Below are 23,035 nucleotides of genomic sequence, written 5' to 3' on the forward strand. Positions count from 1 at the left end.
TTGCAATTCTGTTTTTTAATCACAAAATCTAAATGGTAAATTCTACTTTTTATATTGCAATTGCAATTGACTTTTTTTCTTGCAGGTGTGTATTTAGATCTCACAATTCAGGTTTTTTGTTTTTGGTCTCAAAATAGAAACGGTAAATGTGACTTTCTATTGCACAATTATGCATTTATATCTTGCAATTCTGTTTATCTCACAATTCTGCATTTATATCTTACAATTCTGTGTTTAGGTGAATAATTTTAACAAAATAAGAGAGATCATAAAAAATGTTTTTTTATATTTAGTACTGTCCTGAGTAAGATATGTTACATAAAATATGTTTACATATAGTCCACAAGACGAAAAAAAAAAAAAAATTAAAATAACCCCCTTCAAAAGTTTGGGAACCCTTGGGAGTTTTTTTTTTATACAGCCGTAGATCGTCCACGTAACCACACACAATATTAAGAACCAAGGGTTCCCGAACTTTTGAAGGGAGTTATTTGAATAATTTCAGTTATTTTTTGTCTTAATATCTTTTATGTAAAATATCTTACTCAGGACAGTACTAAATAAAAAATAACATGCATTTTGTATGATCTGTCTTATTTTGTTAACATTATCCACATTTTCACAAATTACGCAAGGGGTTCCCAAACTTTCGCATGCCACTGTATATCTCACAATTCTGCATTTATATATCTTGCAATTCTGTTTATATCTCACAATTCTACAATCAAGCAATTCAGAGTTATTTTTCCCCAGAACTCAGAGGAAAAAAGTCAAGCTTCCATTAAATCCTTTTAAATTTAAATGAAAAGACCATTACAACTGGGGTCTTCTAAATAAGAATTAAATAAGTGGTCCTCCCCAGTGTTCAAGACATGGTTAAGGCCTTCTCGGGTGTACTAAAGTAAACCGTCCCGTGGAGAACGTCAGCCTGATCCTTTTGGTGAAAGGCGTTGCTGTTGTTGTTGTTGTGATTTGTTGGGACTCGTGTGCCGTCGATGCCCTGAGGACCAGCATCGTGTGACATCCATTTACACACTCCATCTCCTCCAGAGAACATTATCTGAGCAGACAGCAGTCGATTTCATAGGCAGCTCCAGCTTCAGGATTGAATAAACACCATAGATGGCTTGAGAACGGGTCGGGAGGCCAAGCTAATGCAAACCTGCGTGCTTTCTATATCTGGCATACGGTGTGGAAACTCACGCTCGGACCGTGGGATTCGCCTAATATTCATTAGAAAGATTAATTTCCCTGCATGTAACAGGTGCTATTGCTAACGTTAATTGTTTTGGCAGCGTCGCAGCCTCATAATGAATCAATATTTGTCATTGGGCCGGATTCCAGCGTTGAGATTACAAGCGTCTGCGCTGGGAGAATTACAGGCTCTGAGGAGCCACCAGCTCATGGAGAATGATTGTTAATACGCTGCACGAGCGGCTGCCGTCCAACAGCCTATGGCCCAGTGATGTCTGTGTGAACAAACCCCAATTACTGAAGGAGAACAAAGATCCACTGCAGTGCTGCCGGTCGCCAGAGCCTTCACTGAGACATTCTATAGGCACTTTTTTACTGTATAAAACAATCCTGGTCTTTAGATATGGTTTGGTATTATATCGCATTATATGGGCCACCAACTCTCTAGATATCAAGATATATGTCAAAAAATTTAAATGAAACACTTATTGGATCTGAACACTACACTACTGTTCTGAAGTTTGGGGTATGTACATTTTTCAAATTTTATTTGAAAAACATTTTTGTATTTATTTGACCAAAAATACTAGTGAAAGTGACATGACATGTGGCCAAGTATTGTTACCCAATACTCAGAACTAGTGCTCTGCAATTAACCCATCCAAAGTGCACACACACACACCGTGAACACACACCTGGAGCAGTGGGCAGCCCGGGAAGCAGTTGGGGGTTCGGTGTCTTGCTCAGTCGTGGTATTGAAGGTGGAAGAGAGCGCTGGACATTCACTCCCCCCACCTACAATCCCTGCTGGACCTGAGACTCGAACCCACAACCTTTATTTTACGAGTCCGACTCTCTAATCATTAGGCCACGACTACAAAAACTGAGAAATATTTTTAGTATTTAAAAAAGCTGTTTTCTATGTGAATGTATGTTAAAATGTAATTTATTATTTATTATGTATATAAATACACACACATACAGTATATATTTAGAAAATGTTTACATGTATTTACATGTATATTTATATTCATAATTTATATTATAATATATTTAATATATAAAAATAACATTAATATTGTATTTTATGTTTTTTTTTTTTTTTTTTTTGCTGTATTGGTTAGCAAACACAACAGATTTATCATTAAGATTCAAGCAGTAATTTGTGTCTGTGTGTGTTTGAGATGACACAAACACTATAACTATAGAAACAGAACAATTTACACCATCAATTTGCCACACTGGGGATATAATCGCTTCTCCACGTCTCACCTGGGAGCAGATGAGGTTTGAGCGCTGCAGTTTAAACATTTCACTCATTCACTTATTGAGTGAATTTGCATGTGTTTTTCCCTCATAGAGACTGTGTAATTCCTCAAATTAGAGCCTCTTTGCTATTCATGAATTTCCACAGCAGAGTTTAGCTGCGTTTAGAAGGCAAGCGCACATGCTTTACATGCTTTGCTTCATTTAAAAATGCACAACCTTTTCTAATTGCTAGATATTTATTATGCATGCCGTGTTTGTGAGTTAAAGTTAACTGAGAGGCTACATCGAATATTACATGTTACACCTCAGGACTATTTAAAGCAAACATGTGAAGGAAAAGTTAGTTCACTGAAATGATGAAAATTAACAAGCTACGTGACCTAAAATATACATTTTTCTTTGCAAATACACTACTGTTCAAACGTTTAGGGTCAGGAAGATTTTTATTCTTAGGAAATTAATACTTCTAGGATGCATTAAATTGATCAAAAGTGACAGTGAAGACGTTTATAATGTTACAAAAGATTTCTATTTAAAAAAAAAGCTGTTCTTGTGAACATTCTATTCATTTAATAATCCTGAAAATTAAAGCATATCATGGTTTCCACAAAAATATGAACTGTTTTCAACATTGATAATAATCAAAAATGTTTCTTGAGCAGCAAATCAGCATATTAGAATGATTTCTGAAGATCATGTGACTGAAGACTGGAGTAATAATGCTGAAAATTCAGCTTTATTCACAGCAATCAATTACATTTGAACAGATATTCACATAGAAATCACTTACTTTAAATTGCAATAATATTTCACATTTTTACTGTATTTTTACTCAAAGACAAAGCAGACAAAACAAAATGTGTTAAAACCCATCTCTAATACACAAACATAAGCATCATGTCACATATGTAGCGTCATCAGGTCGCTCCCTCCACGCCTCCAGGTCCATTGATGGGACGGTCCCGCAGGAGAGAAAGTCCTCTGGGTAAGATGCCAGTCTGAAGGCATCGAGAGGAACCTCTGTCACGCCGCTGTTGTCACAGATCACACGAGACAGAGAGTTTGTTTGTAGTTCCTGTCTTTGTTTTGGGGAAAACACACCGGGATGTTCCCACCAGAATCTGAAACACACCAGAAATATCAACAGTTTGACTGATGCGATGTCTTATTCTTATCTTATCAGTTTGACATAAACTCAGACTAAACAAAAAAAGATCTCGACAGAAGTCAAATCATTTTCTTATTCAGTATTTTTGTCTTGTTTTCCAGTGCAAATATCTAAACATTCAAAGCAATATTATAAAATATTGAGTCTTGTTTTCTGAAAAATTCATTTTGAAATTGATTCATGAGTCTTTATGACGATTCACTCAAAAGAATCAGTTCATGAGAGAAGCACTAATTGTACTACAACTGCAACTCTTATAAACTGGTTATTTTGAGGCAATCAGTTAAAACAGTAATTTGTAGATTTAAGTCATCTTACTGTTTAATATTTTTCATTAAAGAACAATTTATGATAAACTCTGATCTAAATGAGCCTTATGTAAACCAATAACTCAGTTTGAAAGTTAGTGTTTTTGACCGAATCACTAAAAAGAATCAGTTCATGAAAGTTGCTCTAACTGGACAACAACTGTGACTCTTATGAACTGGCTTTTTTGAGGAAATCAGTCAGAAATTTAACAAAAAATAAAACACTTTTTTGTAACTTACCTTAATATTTAAAATTTTCATTAAAGAACCATTCATGACAACAAAGCTCTGATTACTCAGTCTAAATTTGATAAATTTTTTTTTTTTTTTACTTTTTGGCCAATTCACTCAAAAGAATCAGTTCATGAGTCGCACTAATTGTACTACAACTGCAACTCTTATGAACTGGTTCTTTTGAGACAATGAATTATTGTAATTTTACAAAACAAAAGTACTTTTTGTAACTTGATGTTTAATATTTTTGATTAAATAACCATTTATGATAAAACTGATCTGAATGAAGCTTAAGCAAACCAGTAACTCATGACTTTGAAATTGATTCACGAGTCTTTTTGACCAATTCGCTCAAAAGAATCAGTTCATGAGAGTTGCAGTAATTGAACTACAACTGTAACTCTTACAAACTGGTTCTTTTCAGTCTAAAATACTTAAGTATAGTAATTTTACAAAAAAAAAAAAAAAAAAGTAACAATATTTATTTATTTATTTTATTAAAGAACCATTACTGATAACAAAACTGATCCAAATGAGCCCTAAGCAAACCAATAACTCTTTTGTTTGAAATTGACTTGTGAGTCTTTTTGACTGATCCAGTTCATGAGAGTCACATAAACAAGACTTCAAATCTTATGTCATTTTGCATCTCAAGGAAATGGATCTTGATTTAAGAATGTTTAGACATTTGGAAAACAAGACAAAATACTTTTTTTTGCAGTGTATGGATCAGGAAGGACATGACATTTTTAGTCGAAGCTAAAGCTTGTTTTCCAGGTGTAACAGTGTGATGTGTGCAGGACTGTATCTGAGCAGTGTTTCTGCTGTCACTGCAGCGCACCTGTCACCTTCTCTTAGCGTCTTCATCTGTTTCCCGATCAAGCATTCAAACAGCGGGCCGGTCCTGGCGCCAGACTCCGGACGCTCCAGCAGGCCTCCCAGCCACACATCTATATTGTCCGGATGGCCGTACACATCCATTATTTTCTCCACCAAATCACCACTGATGGCCACCTCGATGAGATCCGATCTGGTTTCAACTCTGTCAAACCCACAGAAAGCCCTCCAGTCATTGTAACCTGGAACAGAACAGCCAGTCAGAGTCAGGTTTTAGGATCACCTGTTTATTAAATACCAAATGATAGTATGAACATGAAGAATTAAACTCTGGTTCTGATTTAAATTCTCTACAAATGGCATTAATCATTATTCAAATTCATAAGAGTTGCAGTTGTAGTTTGATTAGTGTGACTCTCTTGAACTGATTCTTTAGAGTGAATCGATCAGACTCACAAATCAGTTTCAAACTAATGAGTTATTGGTTTGCTTAAGGCTCATTTGTTATCATAAATTGTTCTTTGATTAAACGCATTAAATAATATGTTACAAATTGTCTCCTTCTTTAGTAAAATTAGTATACTCTTATTTTTTTTTTTTTTTTTTGTCTGATCTCCTCAAAAGGCTCAGGTCCATTAAATAATATTATCATATGCAATTTTTGATTTTTATAATGTAGTAAATGTCAAAATTAACCTTAACATTAATGTGGAAATATTTTGCATTGTTAGCTTATGGTAACTAATGTAGTTAACTACTGTTAACAAATAGAACCTTGTTGTAAAGTATTACCCATTAATTTATAATAATTATAATAAACAAAAATAATAAGCTTTCTTCATATTTTTTCTTTTTCTTTAAAGAACCAATTATGTTTACAAAACTCTGGCCTGAATGAGCCTTAAGCAAACCAAAAACTCATTAGTTTGAATTTGACTTGAGTCTTTTTGACTGATTTGCTCAAAAGTTCCAGTCACTTAAATTAATCAGTTCATTAGAGTTGCACTAATTGGACTTTAACTGCAACACTTGTGAACTGGTTCATTTGGAAAAAACATTCCTTAATTATAGTAATTGTACTTAACAAAAATAATACTTTAGTTTTTCAGTGCATTGTTACTGATTAAGCATCTAAATTTTAGTATATTATTAAATGAAAATGACATTTTTGAGGAAGTCAGACCAGTGTTATATTAGTTTCATTGAAATAAGATTAGAATTTTTATTAATGTTATAAGTTTTTTTTTTTTAATTATTCATTTTGATTTCAGTTTTAGTTATTTTAGTACATAAAGTTAAACTAAATGAAAATAACAAATGTTGCATTTGAAAGTAGCTGAAATTTATTACATTTAACATTTTAAATGTTACATTTTCGTTTAATTTTAGTTGAATTTTGTAATTTTGTTTTAGTAATTTTGTTTTTATTAATTTTTAAATACTTTTTTTATTTCAATTGTTTTTATTTTATTTTTTTACATCAAGTTATTAAATGAAAAGGAAAATGTTGTTTTGGAAACTAGCTGAAATAAAAGTTTTTTAAATATTTTATGTCAATTAAAGGTTAATTGATTTCAAGTCATAATTTTTTTTACACTCTAGTTTAACAATAATAACCCTAATGCACCTGGTAGGCCGTGATCTCGTTGCAGGTTCAGAGCAGCCAGATCCAGAGTGTCTGTGATGTTGAGAACCACCAGTCTTTGGGTCAGTTCTTCTGTCATGAGATGCTCCTGGTTCTGCAGGGCAGCCGGTCGACCCAGAAGACCCCGCAAGACCGGATCCAGCCCGCCTGAGGAGCACAAAACATGCTCTCACACATCAACCAGCCCACAAACACAGTCAAACTAAAAGTTACTAACTAATTTCCCTAGTAAACAGGAACACCAATGATTTCTATCTTTTAGCATGTATGTAAAATGTCCTCTAGATGTGCAACTGATCTGAACTTCAAAATACAGTGCCCTCCATAAGTATTGGACCAGTAAAGACAAAATTGCTCTGTTGGCTGTGGAGTCAAGACATTTGCAAATATGATTAAAAGATGAATATAAGACAAAACTACAGAATGTCACATTTTATTATTAGCCGTTTCAACATATGTGTTTTACCAAATAAAAAGCACAGCACTTTTAGAGTTCATCCCACTCATTGATGTGAGTATAAGTATTGGGACAGTTGAACATAAGGCATATATAAAAGATTAAAAGCTATTATTTAGTTGCAGATCCCTTGCACACAATCACAGCAGTGAGTCTGTGACCCATAGACATCACCAGACTCTTGGTCTCATCCTTTGAAATGCTTTCCCCAGCCTTTAATGCAGCCGATTCCAATTGTTGCTTGTTTTGGGGAGTTTCTGCCTTTACTCTCCTCTCCAGCTGGTGAAATTCATGTTCAATCAGATTTATATCTGGAGATTGACTTGGGCAATCTAAGACTTCCCATTTCTTTGCCCTTATAAATTCCTTGACGGAACTGGCAGGGTGTTGTGAGTCATTGTCCTGATGCAATATGAAGCACTTCCCAATGAATCTGGTGGTATTTTCTTGAATATTAGTAGGCAAGATGGTTTTGTACCCTTCCAAATTCATTCTGCTACTGTCATCATACATTAAGTCATCAGTAAAGTTGAGAGGGCCTGTTCCAGAGACAGCCATGCATGCCCATGCCATGACACCACCTGACCATTGGTGAGCAAGTGATGTAATGCTAAATTTTTCCAGAGCTGTTCTTATAATAAAGTAAAACTCTTAAAAAGAGAGAAATCTCTATTATTTGTGTGATCTTGTGAAAATTGGGAATGAGTGTAGATGAAACCCTCAGATCCATATCAAGCTTTCTATTGGCTAATGACTCTAGAACGTTCTCATTTGCTAATGCATAAACTCTACAGGTCCAGAGGAGAATCAAAGGCAAGCAATTAAGCTGAAAGGGGAGGAGCCACCTAAATTCAAAGCTGTACTTAATGGCAAAGACAAGCATTAGTGGGTATTGTGGTATCGTTTCAATGCTTGTCAGGATGGGTCTTTTCCATGGTGTGTTAGTGCTGGTTGTGATCGTGGCATTTGATCTGAAGAATGCATGGGGAAATTTGAGATACAATCAAAGTCCAAGTAGCACGAAGCCACAATCTGATCAAGTTTCCAGAGGTCCTGCTCTTTCTTCTCAAGGGTTCTGGAACCCTTTGCAAAAGGCTTCTCAGTTTCAGAATCTTGACTCCAGAGGATTTGCACAAGAGCCTCTTGGTCTTCAGGAGAAGCAGGTGTTGCAGGGTCCAGTCAAGCCTTTGGCCTGGAGGTTTCCCGTTGTTCCAGAGGTGCAGAGCGAGGTGGCGGAGGACTTCCAGTTGAGGCAACCTGTGACTCCCAGTAGTGTAGCTATTCAATGCGGTGAGAATTGGGTTCATGTGGAGGTACAGCAGGACTTGTTTAGCAATGGTCAGCTGATCCAGCCATCTGGTCTGACTTTGGGAGGATGTCCTGTTGTCGGTTGGGTCCCTGGCTCCAGGGTGCTCTATTTTGAGTATGAACTGCAGGACTGCAACAGTGTGCTAATGGTAAATCTTACTATATTATGCTGCACACTACTAAATCAAAGGTTCTTTGGTATCAATGGTTCCCTGAACCTCTAACATCCATGGGACAGTTCCGTTCTTTAGTGGAATTGTTCACTCATGTGAACCAAGTGATTTTATGATGCGACTTGCTAAGACACCTTTTGGAATTATTTTTGAGTCCGCTTGGTAATGCATTCAGTCTCTTACAGATGACCGAGGATGAGCTTGTCTACACCTTTGCTCTTACCTACACACCTGACGCCCTCGCTGGCACTCCGATTACTCGTGCAGATGGTGCAGTTGTCGGTGTCCAATGCCACTACCAAAGGTAAGTGACCTCTTGTGACATGTGGCCTTGCTGCTTGTGGTGGTGTAACTGGAAGACCATTTGTTTGGTTCCTCCTTGAACTGCAGGTTTCATACTGTAAGCGGTAATGCCTTGAGGCCAACTTGGGTCCCTTATGCTTCAACGGAGGTTGGCGAGGAAGTCTTGCTGTTCTCCCTGAAGCTCATGATGGGTTGGTGCAGTTTCTTTAGACCTTCTGCCTTCTGAACGAGGCTGTACCTAAACTGTTCTTCCTCCTCGCAGATGACTGGTCCTATGAGAGGCCCTCACACACTTATTTCCTGGGTGACATTATTAATATTGAGGCGTCTGTGAAGGTGTACAACCACGTCCCACTGCGTGTGTTTGTGGACCACTGTGTGGCCACTCAAGAACCTGATGTGACCACCCTTCCGAGATATTCCTTCATTGAGAATCATGGGTGTGTTCATGTCACCAGATGCTAACCAAATCGCCAGTTGATTGAGCTTGCTCCTTGTAACCACTTTGTCACTGAGAATTAGGGTAAGGTAGATGCTGCAGTTGACATTGAGTTGTGTTTTTTTTTTTTTTTTTAAATCATCAGGTGCCTTGTGGATGCTAAGGTCACAACTTCCAGCTCTCGTTTCATGCCTCAAACCCAGAAAGAAAAGATCCAGTTCCAGCTGGAGGCCTTCATGTTCCAGGAGCCATCCAGTCCTTCTGTATGTACTGAGTGTTGTATGAATTTGCTTTACTCTTCCGTCTGCTCTGGGTTTGTGATCTCTTACCTGTGGTGTCTCTTGCAGATCTACATAACGTGTATTCTGAAGGCCACTCTTGCTTCTGCACCCAGTGATGCTCTCCACAAATCCTGTTCCTTTGCCAATGGGTATGTTCATGCTGCTGAAGAACAAGTTGAAGGTGCCGTGTCTGATTTTTCTCGTTGCAGGTGGTTTGGTGCTGATGGGAGCCACCAGGCTTGTGGTTGCTGTGACTCAACATGTGGTCCTGATAGTGGAATTCCTGCTGCTCCTTTTGGAGGTAGGCTGCTGATTTAAGCTTATTTGACACTCAAGTGCTCCATTTAACTGTCTGCTTTTTCTAGGTGTTCAGTGGGAAGGGGAGGCATCACTCAGTCCTGTAATGGTTCAAGAGCGACCGAAGACTTTAGCTGGTTTTCAATAAATGGGGTGGAAAAACTGTTTCTGGTTTTGTGTTTTTCTCCAATTTTGATTTGAGTGTGCTGTAGGAAACGGGTAGTCCTACTGTACCTATGATTGTGGATGATTAATTTTTCAATGGTTGTAATGCTTTCTGGGATCATCTTTTTTTTTTTGCATGCTGCCTAAGAGGTGTGCTGTGATGCTGAGAGATGCCGTCTAGATAGGCAGCTCACTAGGTTTTGCATGTTTACATCACTGCATCAAAGAGACATGTGCAAGACAAAATGGTAAATCTGAACACACTTCTTTCGGCCCCAGAGTGCAAAATCCAGAGCACTGCATAATGATAGTGTGATTCTGAAATCTATAGATGCAACTCTGAGAAAAGCACACTTCATCTGCTCACTAATGTGAACGACACTTGTCTATCTGGGATTCTGTATATTCTGTGTGCGATGGTGGTTTGGGATGTGCAGATGAGATCATACGACTCTTTCTTGCTGAGATACGCCTCAAATTCATCCGGTCTTATCGCTGTTTATGAAAATAGTCCAGCGTCTCGCCTCGAGAGGTGCGGCATCCTACACAGAAATGTTACTGCTGGGTTGATTAATTTTACACAGGTTAAGGAAAGAATGAATAAAAAAAAAGACATAAAAAAAAAAGTTTTAGCAATTGTAGTACTTCAACCTAAACTTTTTTTTTTTTTTTTTTCATTTAATATTCATATTTCATGGCATCTTTATTTCAATTAACAAAAATAATATATTTTTATTGCATCCTAACAATAATAACATGACTTGGTAATTAATTTTATACAGGTTACGGAAAGAGGAAAAAATAAACAGTCATTTCAGTTTAGGTTTTAGTAATTTTACTACTTCAGCTTTAACATATTGCAGTTAGTTGCAAAGCCAACTTTTGAAAAGTTATTTTTTATTTAATATTTATTTGATGTCAGCTTTATTTCAATGAACAAATACACATTTCTAGCTATGTTTAATTTAATTTTATTGCATCATAACATGACTTAAATACAACGTTATTTTGTGATGAATTTTACACAGATCGAGGAAAGAACGAATACAATAACAACACAAAAGCTTTCATTTATTTTTATTTATGTTTTAGTTTGAACAATTTTAGTTCTTCAACTTCAACTTATTTCATTTAGTTGCCAAGCCAACATTTAGACTTTATGTTTTTTATTTTCAGCTTTATTGGAAGTACCGAACATGCTTTTTTAGGAAAGTTTTATTTTTATTTATTTATTTTAATTGCAATATCTCACACAAAACTGTAGATTCTGTGAGACACTTTGTTTGGGATGTCCTGTGCCTGCAGATAAGATGAGATCGTTCGGCTCTTTCTCGCTGTGATACGCCTCAAGAATTCATCCCATCTTATCGCTGTTTATGAAAATAGTCCAGCGTTTCACGTCGAGAAGCACAGCGTCCTGCACAGAGATGTTTCAGAAGCGTGTCTGACTGACGGAGGGGACGTATAAATCAAACCCGCTGTCCGTAAAAGAGCAGCACTGGAAACTGTTTTTACTGGCCGTGTGAAGTCGGCCCCTGCGGGACATTGTTAAACACTGCGCTCCTTTTGATGTGTGCCACATGGCTTCTATACTGCTTTAAAGTCCCTTTAATCCACGGAGCCGGGCAGCATTCAGCCTCAGAGACGCCTGTGCGAGCCATCAAATGTGTCTTTGATTCGGAGAGGACCGGGGCTTTACTTCCACGCCTCGAGGCCTTTAATCCCTCAATCTCTTCTCTGCCCAGTGCGGCGCATCTGCTTCTCTGTCTGTTTGACACAGAAAGGATCTGATTCTGCTGCTCTGAATGAAGTGATGCCGCCACATTCATCGGGTTCATCATTTAAGTGCATTCAAAAACTCATTCAAATACAGTCCTTCATCATATTTGCTGAATGAAATTTAAGTTTCTTACAAATGTTTGGGTGCTGATTCCAAAAACAGAGCCTATTTTACTTGCGCATGTCACAATTTCTCATAAAATATGTGCATTTGTAGCATTTTTGCTTTTAAAAACATAAATAAAAATAATAATAATACAATTTTAATTGATATTTATTTAAGTTTTAGCTTTAGCAATTTTAGTGCTTAAGCTTTAGCTTATTTTAGTTTTTTGCTTATTTTTTAATTTTGTTGAAGTGTTTATGTTTTTCATTTAATATTTGTATTTTATTTTATGTCAGCTTTATTTTTAACTATGAAAAAATGTAGTTGGCAAGGCAACATTTCTCATTTTAATTTAGTTTAACTTGATGTACTAAAATAACTAAAACTGAAATCAAATTGAGTAGAAACATTATAAAAACACAATAATAAAAATCTTTCTTATTTTGTGAAAAACAACTGATCATGAAAGTTTTTATTGATAGAAAATATACTTTAACAAAAATAAAATATGAAATTAGTTGCCAAGCAAATATTTATTATTTTCATTTAGTTAACCTGATGTACTAAAATAACTAAACATGAAATAAAAATCTATTAAAAAATCCCATTAAAACCTAAGAATATATTTTTTTAAATAAATAAAAAATATTCTGTGAAAAAAAAAAGACTAAGTGATGAAAGATTTTATTAAAATAAGTTTTAATGAAAACAAAATATAAAAAAAGATACATAAATTGGGGCAGTCGTGGCCTAATGGATAGCGAGTTGGACTCATAACCTGAAGGTCGTGGGTTCGAGTCTCAGGTCTGGCAGGGATTATAGGTGGGGGAGTGAATAACCAACACTCTCTCCACCCTCAATACCACGACTGGGGTGAGACCCTTGAGCAAGACACCGAACCCCCAACTGCTCCATTGGTTGCCCACTGCTCCGGGTGTGTGTTCACTACTGAGTGTACACTTGGATGGGTTAAATGCAGAGCACAAATTCTGAGTATGGGTCACCATACTTGGCCAGACACCACTTCCCTTTCCCTTTAAATAAAATAAGAATTAAATTAAAACTGAAATAAAAAGAATGGAAAACTCTATAAAGACCTAAGAATAAACATTTTCATTCTTATTTTTTGAAATAAATAAAAATATGCAACAAAGTATATTTTTTTATTTATTTAGTCATTTAGCAGACGCTTTTATCCAAAGCGACTTTCAAATGAGGACATAAGAAGCAATCAAAACCAACAAAAGAGCAACAACGTGCAAGTGCTATTACAAGTCTTGGTTAGCCTAACGCAGTACAGATAATTATTATTATAATTTTTTTTTTTTTTTTTAATAAAAAGACATAGATAAAATAAAATTAGAATAGAGAGTACTAGAGTTAGAGGGTCAAGTAAAGATGGAACAGATGAGTTTTTAGCTGTTTCTTGAAGATGGGTAAGGATTCGGCTGCTCTGATTGAGTTGGGCAGGTCATTCCAACAGATGGGAAAAGTTAATGAAAAAGTCAGTGAAAGTGTTTTTGTGCATCTTTGGGATGGCACAATAATGTGTCATTCACTTGAAGAACGCAGGCTTCTAGAGGGCACATAAGTCTGAAGTAATGAATTTAGGTAAAGGGGTGCAGAGCCAGTGGTGGTTCTGTAGGCAAACATTAATGCCTTGAATTTAATGCGAGCAGCTATTGGTAGCCAGTGCAAATTGATGAACAGAGGCGTGACGTGCGTTCTTTTCGGCTCATTAAAGATTAATCTTGCAGCGGCATTTTGGATTAATTGTAGAGGTTTAATAGAATTGGCTGGAAGACCTGCCAAGAGAGCATTGCAATAATCAAGTCTGGACAGAACAAGAGCCTGAACAAGGAGTTGTGTTGCATATTCCGAGAGAAAGGGCCTGATCTTCTTAATATTGTATAATGCAAATCTGCAGGACCGGGCAGTTTTAGCAATGTGGTCTGAGAAAGTCAGCTTATCATCAATCACACCTCCAAGGTTTCTGGCTGTTTTTGAAGGAGTTATGGTAGATGAGCCTAACTGGAAGGTGAGATTGTGATGAAGTGATGGGTTAGCTGAAACTACAAGCAGTTCTGTCTTAGCTAGGTTGAGTTGAAGGTGATGGTCCTTCATCCAGCAAGAAATGTCTGTTAGACACGCTGAGATGCGAGCAGCTATCGTCGGATCATCAGGATGGAATGAGAGGTAGAGTTGAGTGTCATCAGCATAGCAGTGATATGAAAAGCCATGTTTCTGAATGACAGAACCTAGTGATGCCATGTAGACAGAAAAGAGAAGTGGTCCAAGAACTGAGCCCTGAGGCACTCCAGTAGCTAGATGTTAAGACTTGGATACCTCACCTCTCCAGGATACTTTGAAGGACCTATCAGAGAGGTAAGACTCAAACCACTGGATTGCGGTTCCTGAGATGCCCTTTCTCGATTGAGCTTGGCAAACTACAATTCACGCCGCGCCAGATTCCGCCATGTTTTATGTAACGCTCAGGAGCGCACAGTGTAAACACATGCAAATCACCACAGAAAAAAGCCGACCGTTTACTATTAATATTTTTTGAAAACCATCTTACATACTCTTAGAATAAAACGGACTAATAAGTAAATCTCTTTAAATAAAAAAAAAAAAAAAAAAAAAAAATTGCTCTGTGGTTTGTCTGAGAGGCTGCATATATTCATTATTCAGTCTCCTTCACTACAGTGGTACTGATATAGGCTAACTGCTAAAACACTTTGATTAGAGCAGCAAAACCATGCCTATTTTTTAAAGGGGATAATACATAGCTAGATCTTAAACAGTGGATCGTTTAGCATTGTTATATATCACAATATTGCCCAGTAAATCTGCTCAGTGTAAAGAATTAAGCCATTATAGAGGTAACAGAACTTACTATAAGCTGCTTTGAATCGATGTTTATTGTGGATGCTGTGCAAATAAATAATGAACCAAGTTGAAGATTCCTTATTATTAGAGATGCCGAACAATGATAAACGATCAAATAAATGAATGAATGAAAATTAATCCTTACAAACAAGTGGCCTGGGATCAAAGAGCTGCCACAGATAATATTTCCATATATGATTTTATTTTATTTGTAGTGTGAGGGCTTACAGTTTAATGCAAATCACTGTATATTAAATCTACAGAGATCAATTATTAAGCCATATCTTATTTGAGTTGTTACCGAGTTTCAGTTTAACTTTCATCCGAGTTCCATAGTGAATGTAGACATTTTAAAGGCTATTATTTTATGCTTATGTGATTCAACTTAAGATCGCGTTGAATGATTAACGCTTACTGTATCAACATAGCGTTAATCAAAAGCAGAGGTATTTCATGCAGACACTGATAAGGGCTAACTTATGGCATCTATTAATGTCTGCAGGAAATACCTCTGCTTTTTCAGCTTTCTAAGGCTGAAAAAAGAACGTTTTTTTCACACAGGTTGTGCAAAGGGCTATGGCAAATGATGTAAAGTGAGCCTTAACCACTCCAAGGCGATCTTAAGTAGAATAATAGAGACAATCTATTATTTAAATAATATCAACGTCTATATTCACTATATTATCCAGTCTCCGTGGTAGCTCCCGTTACCTAAATTCCCAGAATGCATTGCCACTGTGACGACACATTCCCAGACTTTATAGGGTTGACAAGAGGATCTGATGGTTGACCGTATCAAAAGCAGCAGACAGATCCAGCAAGATAAGTAATGAAGAAGAAGTAGTTTCGTTCGAATGTCCACTTGTGAAGCCAGATTGGTTACTGTCCAGGAGGTTGTTCTGTGTGAGAAAGACAGAGACTTGATTGAACACAACTCGTTCAAGTGTTTTTGCAATGAAAGGAAGAAGGGAAACCGGTCTATAGTTCCCTAAAAGAGTTGGGTTAAGAGTGGGTTTTTTAAGAAGTGGAGTTATACGAGTCTGTTTAAATGCTGAGGGAAAAATTCCAGTGTGAAGGGATGTTAACGATGTGAGAGAGTGCAGGTACAACTGCAGGAGAAATGGCTTGAAGGAGATGAGATGGAATAGGATCAAGCGGACAGGTAGTAGGATGACTGGAAAGGATGAGTTTAGAGACTTCTGCCTGAGAGAGTGGAGAGAAGGATGTGAACGAGTGTATGTTTGCTGGTAAGATGGGTTTGATAGATTGTGGCGTGGAAAATTGTGCATTGAGGTTTGTTATTTTATTAATGAAGAATGTGGCAAAGTCGTCAGCTGTTAGAGATGATGAAGGAGGGTGAGGAGGACAAAGGAGGGAGGAAAATGTTTTATAGAGCATGCGAGAGTTAGGCAAATTGTTAATTTTGTCATTATAGTATGTCTTTTTAGCAGTGGAAACATTAGCAGAGAAGTCAGAGAGAAGAAGTCAGTATATAGTTGCCAAGACAACATTTCTCATTTTCATTTAGTTTAAAGGTGCCATAGAATGCATTGATACAATATTTAAATTGTACTCTGATATCTACATGATATCTTCATCCTCAGTCATCTCTCCTTACTCTGTTTATGTGGTTTGTAGCTTAGGTAAGGGCAAAAATTCTCCAGAAATGGTTTTACAAGTCCATTTAAAATCCTAGGGTTTCTCCCTAGAATGAAATGGTCTGTTATTGGCTTATTTGGAAGGGTCATGAATAATAATGTTGAGCTCTGCTCTGATTGGCTGTTTCACAGTGCGGCTCATTTCAGTAGCTCACACAGCAGGAAGGAAATACAGGGAGGAAAATATCTATTTCAGTACTTTCTCTCACAGTTATATCGTCGGGTAATTATACTGTATATAAAATGCGGGCATCAGGGAGCCGCTATTAATATGCGGGGCATTGAAACTGCTTTCGAATGCAAGATCGCTTTTTACTTTCACTTTCGAGATTCCGAAATCTTATGTACTGTAATGTAACAGGCTATAGCTAGCAAGGAGCTAACCATGTCCCTTTAGTGGCTTGCATTATTTTATTAGAACGTTATTTGCTTTCCGTGCCTTTCTGAATACAAACACCAACCCATCCTTGCACTTCACATCCCCTGCACAGCCTGGAACATAACATTTATTTCCATGATCTGCCATTTTCGCTGTTGTCATCGCTTGTTTCTTCACAATACCTGCAGAACTTCTGATGGTTTGGCTGGCGGCTGGCCTAGAACATGGGTGGGTTTATGCAAATGTTGGGGGCGTAACTATTAGTGATCCCGACTGTAACGTCACAGTCGGGGATTATGTTCTGATTCGCCTATTTTTCACTGGTCTTTTTTATTCACGAGATTTACATAAGAAGGAGGAAACAATGGTGTTTGAGGCTCACGGTATGTAATTTCCATGTCCAGAACTCTTATTATTCAACTATGCCATGGTAAATACAGTTTTCCATTCTATGGCACCTTTAACTTGATGTACTGTACTAAAATAACTAAAACTATACTAAAATAACTATAACTAAAATAAAAAACACAACCAAAATGACAAACTTTAAAATTAAAAAAGAAAATAATCAGTAAAAATAAAAACGAACACTGTTTTCTCAACTTTTGAGAAAACAAAATTTGAGAAATCTACAAAAACAAGTTGAGAAAACTCAAAAATCTGCTGAAGCTGGTTGCCTTAAACTTTTAAGTTCTCAACTTTTTATTTTTTTACAGTGAATTTAAAACATGAATAAAAACTATATCTCAGTAACACTAAAGTAGCACTACTCTGAACCAGATGCGGGTTTAAACAGCACCGCAGAGCAGCTCCTCCTGCACGGATCTGTGGTTTAACCAGCCGTCACTGCAGAACAAACAGAGAGGAGTTTCAACACCTGAAGCACACAGTGTTTCAGAAAATGCAGATAAGCTTTAATTGGACGCTTTCGGAAAAGAGAAAAGCTCAGTGTGAGCAGCACCACTGAGGGACTAACCGCTTTAACTAGTCTATCACTAACCGGGTACATAAACAATAAACATGCTCAGATCTGATCACTGAGACTATGAGACGATCAACTTTGTATGGACATTATCAATCTGCTGAGCTTCATTCTGTGCAGCCTGAACAGTTGCTGCCTCAAGCACAGTTAAACTCATTTATTGCATCTTTAAAGGTGCAGTTTTTTTGGTTGTTAAAATACTATTTCTGAATATTGATTCACAGAAAAGTGTCTGTGATGCATCAAAAACTGTGATACATACACAGATAACGCAGGAATAAACCGTAACCAGATGAGTAACGTTTGATGACTAACTTTGATGTTGGCTTTTTTAAATAAGATTTACTCAAAGTCATAAAATGTTGCTAACATGGTTTACCATATTGCTATCATGTTAATAGCATGATGTAACACATTGCTGGCATTATTTAACACGTCGCTAGTATAATTTAGCACATAAATGAAGCGCTAGTATGTTTTACATCATTAGTACATCAATAGCATGTTTCCTTTAGCATGCTGTCCTATGATAAGCTTGTGACAGACAGCTTAAATACTCAAAAGTTTTGACTCCCTCAATTAAAAGTCTATGGGATTTTTTTCTTCCGTTAAATGAAAACGGTATGTCCGATCAGTTAGAAAAGAAACAGCGTACAAAGTCAGATCTGAGTCAAGCTCAGTGGTTAACTTCAAAACTGTAGGAGGAGATATTACTAAAAATGTTGTCTCAGAAGAAACAGCCAGTTAAACAGTAGATCAGTATGCTGGCTCTGTCAAGCTGACATAATTAGCTCTTCAGCGTTTAGCTCAGGCGAAAACACACGTCCAGATCTGACAGTACTGTATGTGACAGAACTGACAGGTTTTACTTCTGCTCTTGTGATTTTTGATTTTTTTCTGCTGATGTGTGATTTTTGGTCAGCAGAGACAATGAGACCCTCGACTGCGGACGTTCAGAACCAGTAATTGCTCATCAGAGGTCACGTTTGTCAGACAGACGTAATTTATGGAATAGGTTTTGCATAAATGTTCTAATGAAGGCAAAGTTTCATTGCCAAAGAAATAATTTTTGTTAAAATTCTTTTTTGTTAAAAAAATTAAGTTACTATGCTTTATATGTTTTTATATTAGTATTTGAGAAAAAAAATCTCCTGTAAATTCCAACCAAAAAGACAAATTTATTTGTATTATTATATACTATGGTTTAAGTCAAGTCACCTTTATTTATATAGCGCTTTTTACAATGCAAATTGTGTCAAAGCACTGCACAATATCACAAAAGGAAAATAATGTGTCAATAAGTTTAAATAGTGTCTTTGCAATAAGGTCGGCGATATCGCTGGAAATGAAGCGTCCCCAACTAAGCAAGCCAGAGGCGACAGCGGCAAGGAACCAAAACTCCATCGGTGATAGAATGGAGAAAAAAACCTTGGGAGAAACCAGGCTCAGTCGGGGGGCCAATTCTCCTCTGGCCAACAAACCAGTAGTTCAGTTCCAAACCGCAGCAAGTCAGATTGAATGGGCTCAGCTGGTTCCAGTGGTCTTTTCCGATGGCTGTCTAAGTGGTGGGGTCCTCAATGGGGATCTGTCTCTGGCGTTCATCCAGGTGTTGGCCTCTGCCTACGATTAGGGACACATACGTCATCTCCCGGCGCTGATCCTCCATCTCAGGTGTTCGGTCATCTTAGATCATGTAGTGGTTGGATCCAGACTGAAGTTCTGTAATTCCTGGCTACCACGGGATGTTAATCCCGTGGCAGAAACGTAGAGACAAGCAGAGACATGATTAGCGTAGCTGCTGTTCCATCTAAGCAAAAATAAATTGTTCAACCCAAGCTAAAGAATAATAATAATGTACATTTGATCAGATATAACTGCAGTACAAGATTATAAAATGCATTATGTGTATGCTTGACTAAAGAGATATGTCTTTAATCTAGATTTAAACAGAGAGAGTGTGTCTGAACCCCGAATGTTATCAGGAAGGCTATTCCAGAGTTTGGGAGCCAAATGTGAAAAAGCTCTAAGTTTAGAGTCTGAAACATTTTTTTATGTTTTTGAAAGGTCTCTTCTTCTCACCAAAGCTGCATTTATTTGATCACAGTAAAAACTGTAATATTGTGAATTTAAAATAAATGTTTCCTATGTGAATATCTGTTAAACTGTAATTTTATAACTGTAATTCTGTGATGCACAGCTGTATTTTCAGCATCATTACTCCAGTCTTCAGTGTCACATGATCTTCAGAAATCATTCTAGTATGCTGATTTACTGCTCAAGAAACATTTCTGATTATTATCAATATTGAAAACATATTGTTGTGCTGATGAATATTTTTGTGGAAGCAATGATGCATTTAATTTTTCAGGATTCTTTTTAATTTATTATATTTGTATATTTACATGAAAATCATTTATAAAATGTTTATAATATAATAAATAGTAAATAGTATAATAATAAAAAAAATATTTATATAATATAAATCAATATAATACATATATTATAATAATTATTATATTAATTTCTTGAGTAACTTTCGATCAGTAGAGTATATTGCACTGTATTGAAGGATTAGCACATTCACATACCATGCATTTATATGACAGCCCAAAAATACATTAGTATTACCATTGTGCATTTACCATATTCACAAAAAACATAGTATATGATATCATATAACAACAACAACAACAACAAATGTCCAAAAACTATGATAATATCATAGTATACAGTCACCGGCCACTTTATTAGGTACACCTGTTAAATTGCTTGGTAACACAAATTGCTAATCAGCCAATCACATGGCAGCAACTCAATGCATTTAGGCATCTAGATGTGGTGAAGACGACTTGAAGTTCAAACCGAGCATCAGAATGAGGAAGAAAGGGGATTTAAGTGACTTTGAACGTGGACTGGTTGTTGGTGCCAGACGGGCTGGTCTGAGTATTTAAAAAACTGCTGATCTACTGGGATTTTCACACACAACCATCTCTAGGGTTTACAGAGAATGGCCCGAAAAAGAGAAAATATCCAGTGAGCGGCAGTTGTGTGACGAAAATGCCTTGTTGATGTCAGAGGTCAGAGGAGAATGGGCAGACTGGTTAGAGATGATAGAAAGGCAACAGTAACTCATATAACCACTCGTTACATCCAAGGTATGCAGAATACCATCTCTGAACGCACAACACGTCAAACCCTGAAGCAGATGGGCTACAGCAGCAGAAGATCACACCGGGTGCCGCTCCTGTCAGCTAAGAACAGGAAACAGAGGATACAATTCACACAGGCTCACCAAAATTGGACAATAGAAGATTGGAAAACCGTTGCCTGGTCTGATGAGTCTCGATTTCTGCTGCGACACTCAGATGGTAGGGTCAGAATTTGGCGTAAAGAACATGAAAGCATGGATCCATCCTGCCTTGTCTCAACGGTTCAGGCTGGTGGTGGTGGTGTAATGGTGTGGGGGATATTTTCTTGGCACACTTTGGGCCCCTTTGTACCAACTGAGCATCGTTTAAATGCCACAACCTACCTGAGTATTGTTGCTGACCATGTCCATCCCTTTATGACTACAGTGTACCCATCTTCTGATGGCTAATTCCAGCAGGATAATGCACCATGTCACAAAGCTCAAATCATCTCAGACTGGTTTCTTGAACATGACAATGAGTTCACTTTACTCAAATGGCCTCCACAGTCACCAGATCTCAATCCAATAGAGCACCTTTGGGATGTGGTGGAACGGGAGATTCTCATCATGGATGTGCAGCCGACAAATCTGCAGCAACTGTGTGATATTATCATGTCAATATGGACCAAAATCTCTGAGGAATGTTTCCAACACCTTGTTGAATCTATGCCACAAAGAATTAAGGCAGTTCTGAAGGCAAAAGGGGGTCCAACCCGGTACTAGCAAGGTGTACCTAATAAAGTGGCCGGTGAGTGTATATATTGCACATCTATTTGTTTTTACTGATAATTAGAAAGTTCAAAATAATAGCATTTATTTGAATTATATACAATATTCTATAATAAATTCAATATTATATAACAAATTAAATATTTAACAATAATTAATATTAGAAATATACATTGTAATATAGGACATCATATATATCATAAATTATAATACCACAGTATTAATGTGTGTGTGTATGTATATATATATATATATATATATATATATATATATATATATATATATATATATATATATATATATATATATATATATATATATATATATATATATATATATATATAAATAATTAGTAATTAATATAAATTAAAGAGAAATTCATATACATTTTATTTGTATTTATTTTCTTTATTTACACAATTTATAAAAAAAAATATACATTTAAATTAATTTAATTATAAATTCATATAATTTGTTTTTGTTTATTTATATTTATATTTTTTTTTTTTTTTATTTATTGCAAATGAATAAACAATTATTATTATTATTTTTTATGTTTTATTTTTGAGCTGGTTGTTAAAGTAGTTTTTATCGTGGTGTAGTGGTGTGTGTGTTACCTGATGCAGTGCCCCGATGATCTTGCGCGTCTCCTGATAGATGACCTCTGACCCCCAGTGAGGGTTGAGTCGTGTCAGGCGTTTGGCCAGCCGGTTGTGTTCTCTCACACAGAGCGTGTGCAGGACACACAGGGGCAGGATCTCATTCACCCGGCTGTCACCGGCCGTGAAGCACTCGACCCGTGCCGCCGGCTCCGAGCCGGGCTCCTGGAGACATGACGATGGCCGCACGGACACAAAGGGCAAACACGGCCGACCACCATTGATATATTCACCGTTCACAGCCAGCAGACCTTCAGCGCTGGACAGATTTCGTAGGCTTTTCTCCAGATCTGCCGAAGGGCCGTAGACGGTGGATGTGTCGATGAAGGACGTGACTGAATTCATCTGCTGTCGCTGGAGAGCGGGATGCGTGTCTGTCTGAACGTTAATGCAGGCGGGTGAAGAACGGAAAAACGGAAGACAGCTTTTATTGCCGGACATCTTATAATCCTTCAGAATCTGTGAAAGAGAAAAATAAATTACAGTATATTGTTTGCTCAGATTCTGTTAAACCTAAAAGCATTATTATAAATTCATGATATGTAAGTGTGAAGGCCGAACAATATCAGCCAAATCATCAAAATAT

The 23,035-nt window shown here is 36.8% G+C and overlaps 1 protein-coding gene across 1 annotated transcript in view; it reads right to left on the minus strand.

Moving 5' to 3' along the window:
* Window positions 1-3,358: 3,358 nt before the first annotated feature.
* LOC306886790 (thyroid peroxidase-like) overlaps window positions 3,359-23,035 on the minus strand; it is a gene marked incomplete at both ends in the record, with an annotated part of 35,134 nt that continues 15,457 nt past the window's right edge. The window contains 5 exons of the mRNA XM_079444095.1: window positions 3,359-3,584; window positions 5,015-5,252; window positions 6,638-6,802; window positions 9,665-9,908; window positions 22,408-22,908. Coding sequence (XP_079300221.1) covers window positions 3,359-3,584; window positions 5,015-5,252; window positions 6,638-6,802; window positions 9,665-9,908; window positions 22,408-22,908 — 1,374 coding nt within the window. The remainder of the gene's footprint in view (window positions 3,585-5,014; window positions 5,253-6,637; window positions 6,803-9,664; window positions 9,909-22,407; window positions 22,909-23,035) is intronic.

This window comes from Barbus barbus (assembly GCF_936440315.1).
Source record: "Barbus barbus genome assembly, chromosome: 20".
NCBI classification, from domain to species: domain Eukaryota; kingdom Metazoa; phylum Chordata; class Actinopteri; order Cypriniformes; family Cyprinidae; genus Barbus; species Barbus barbus.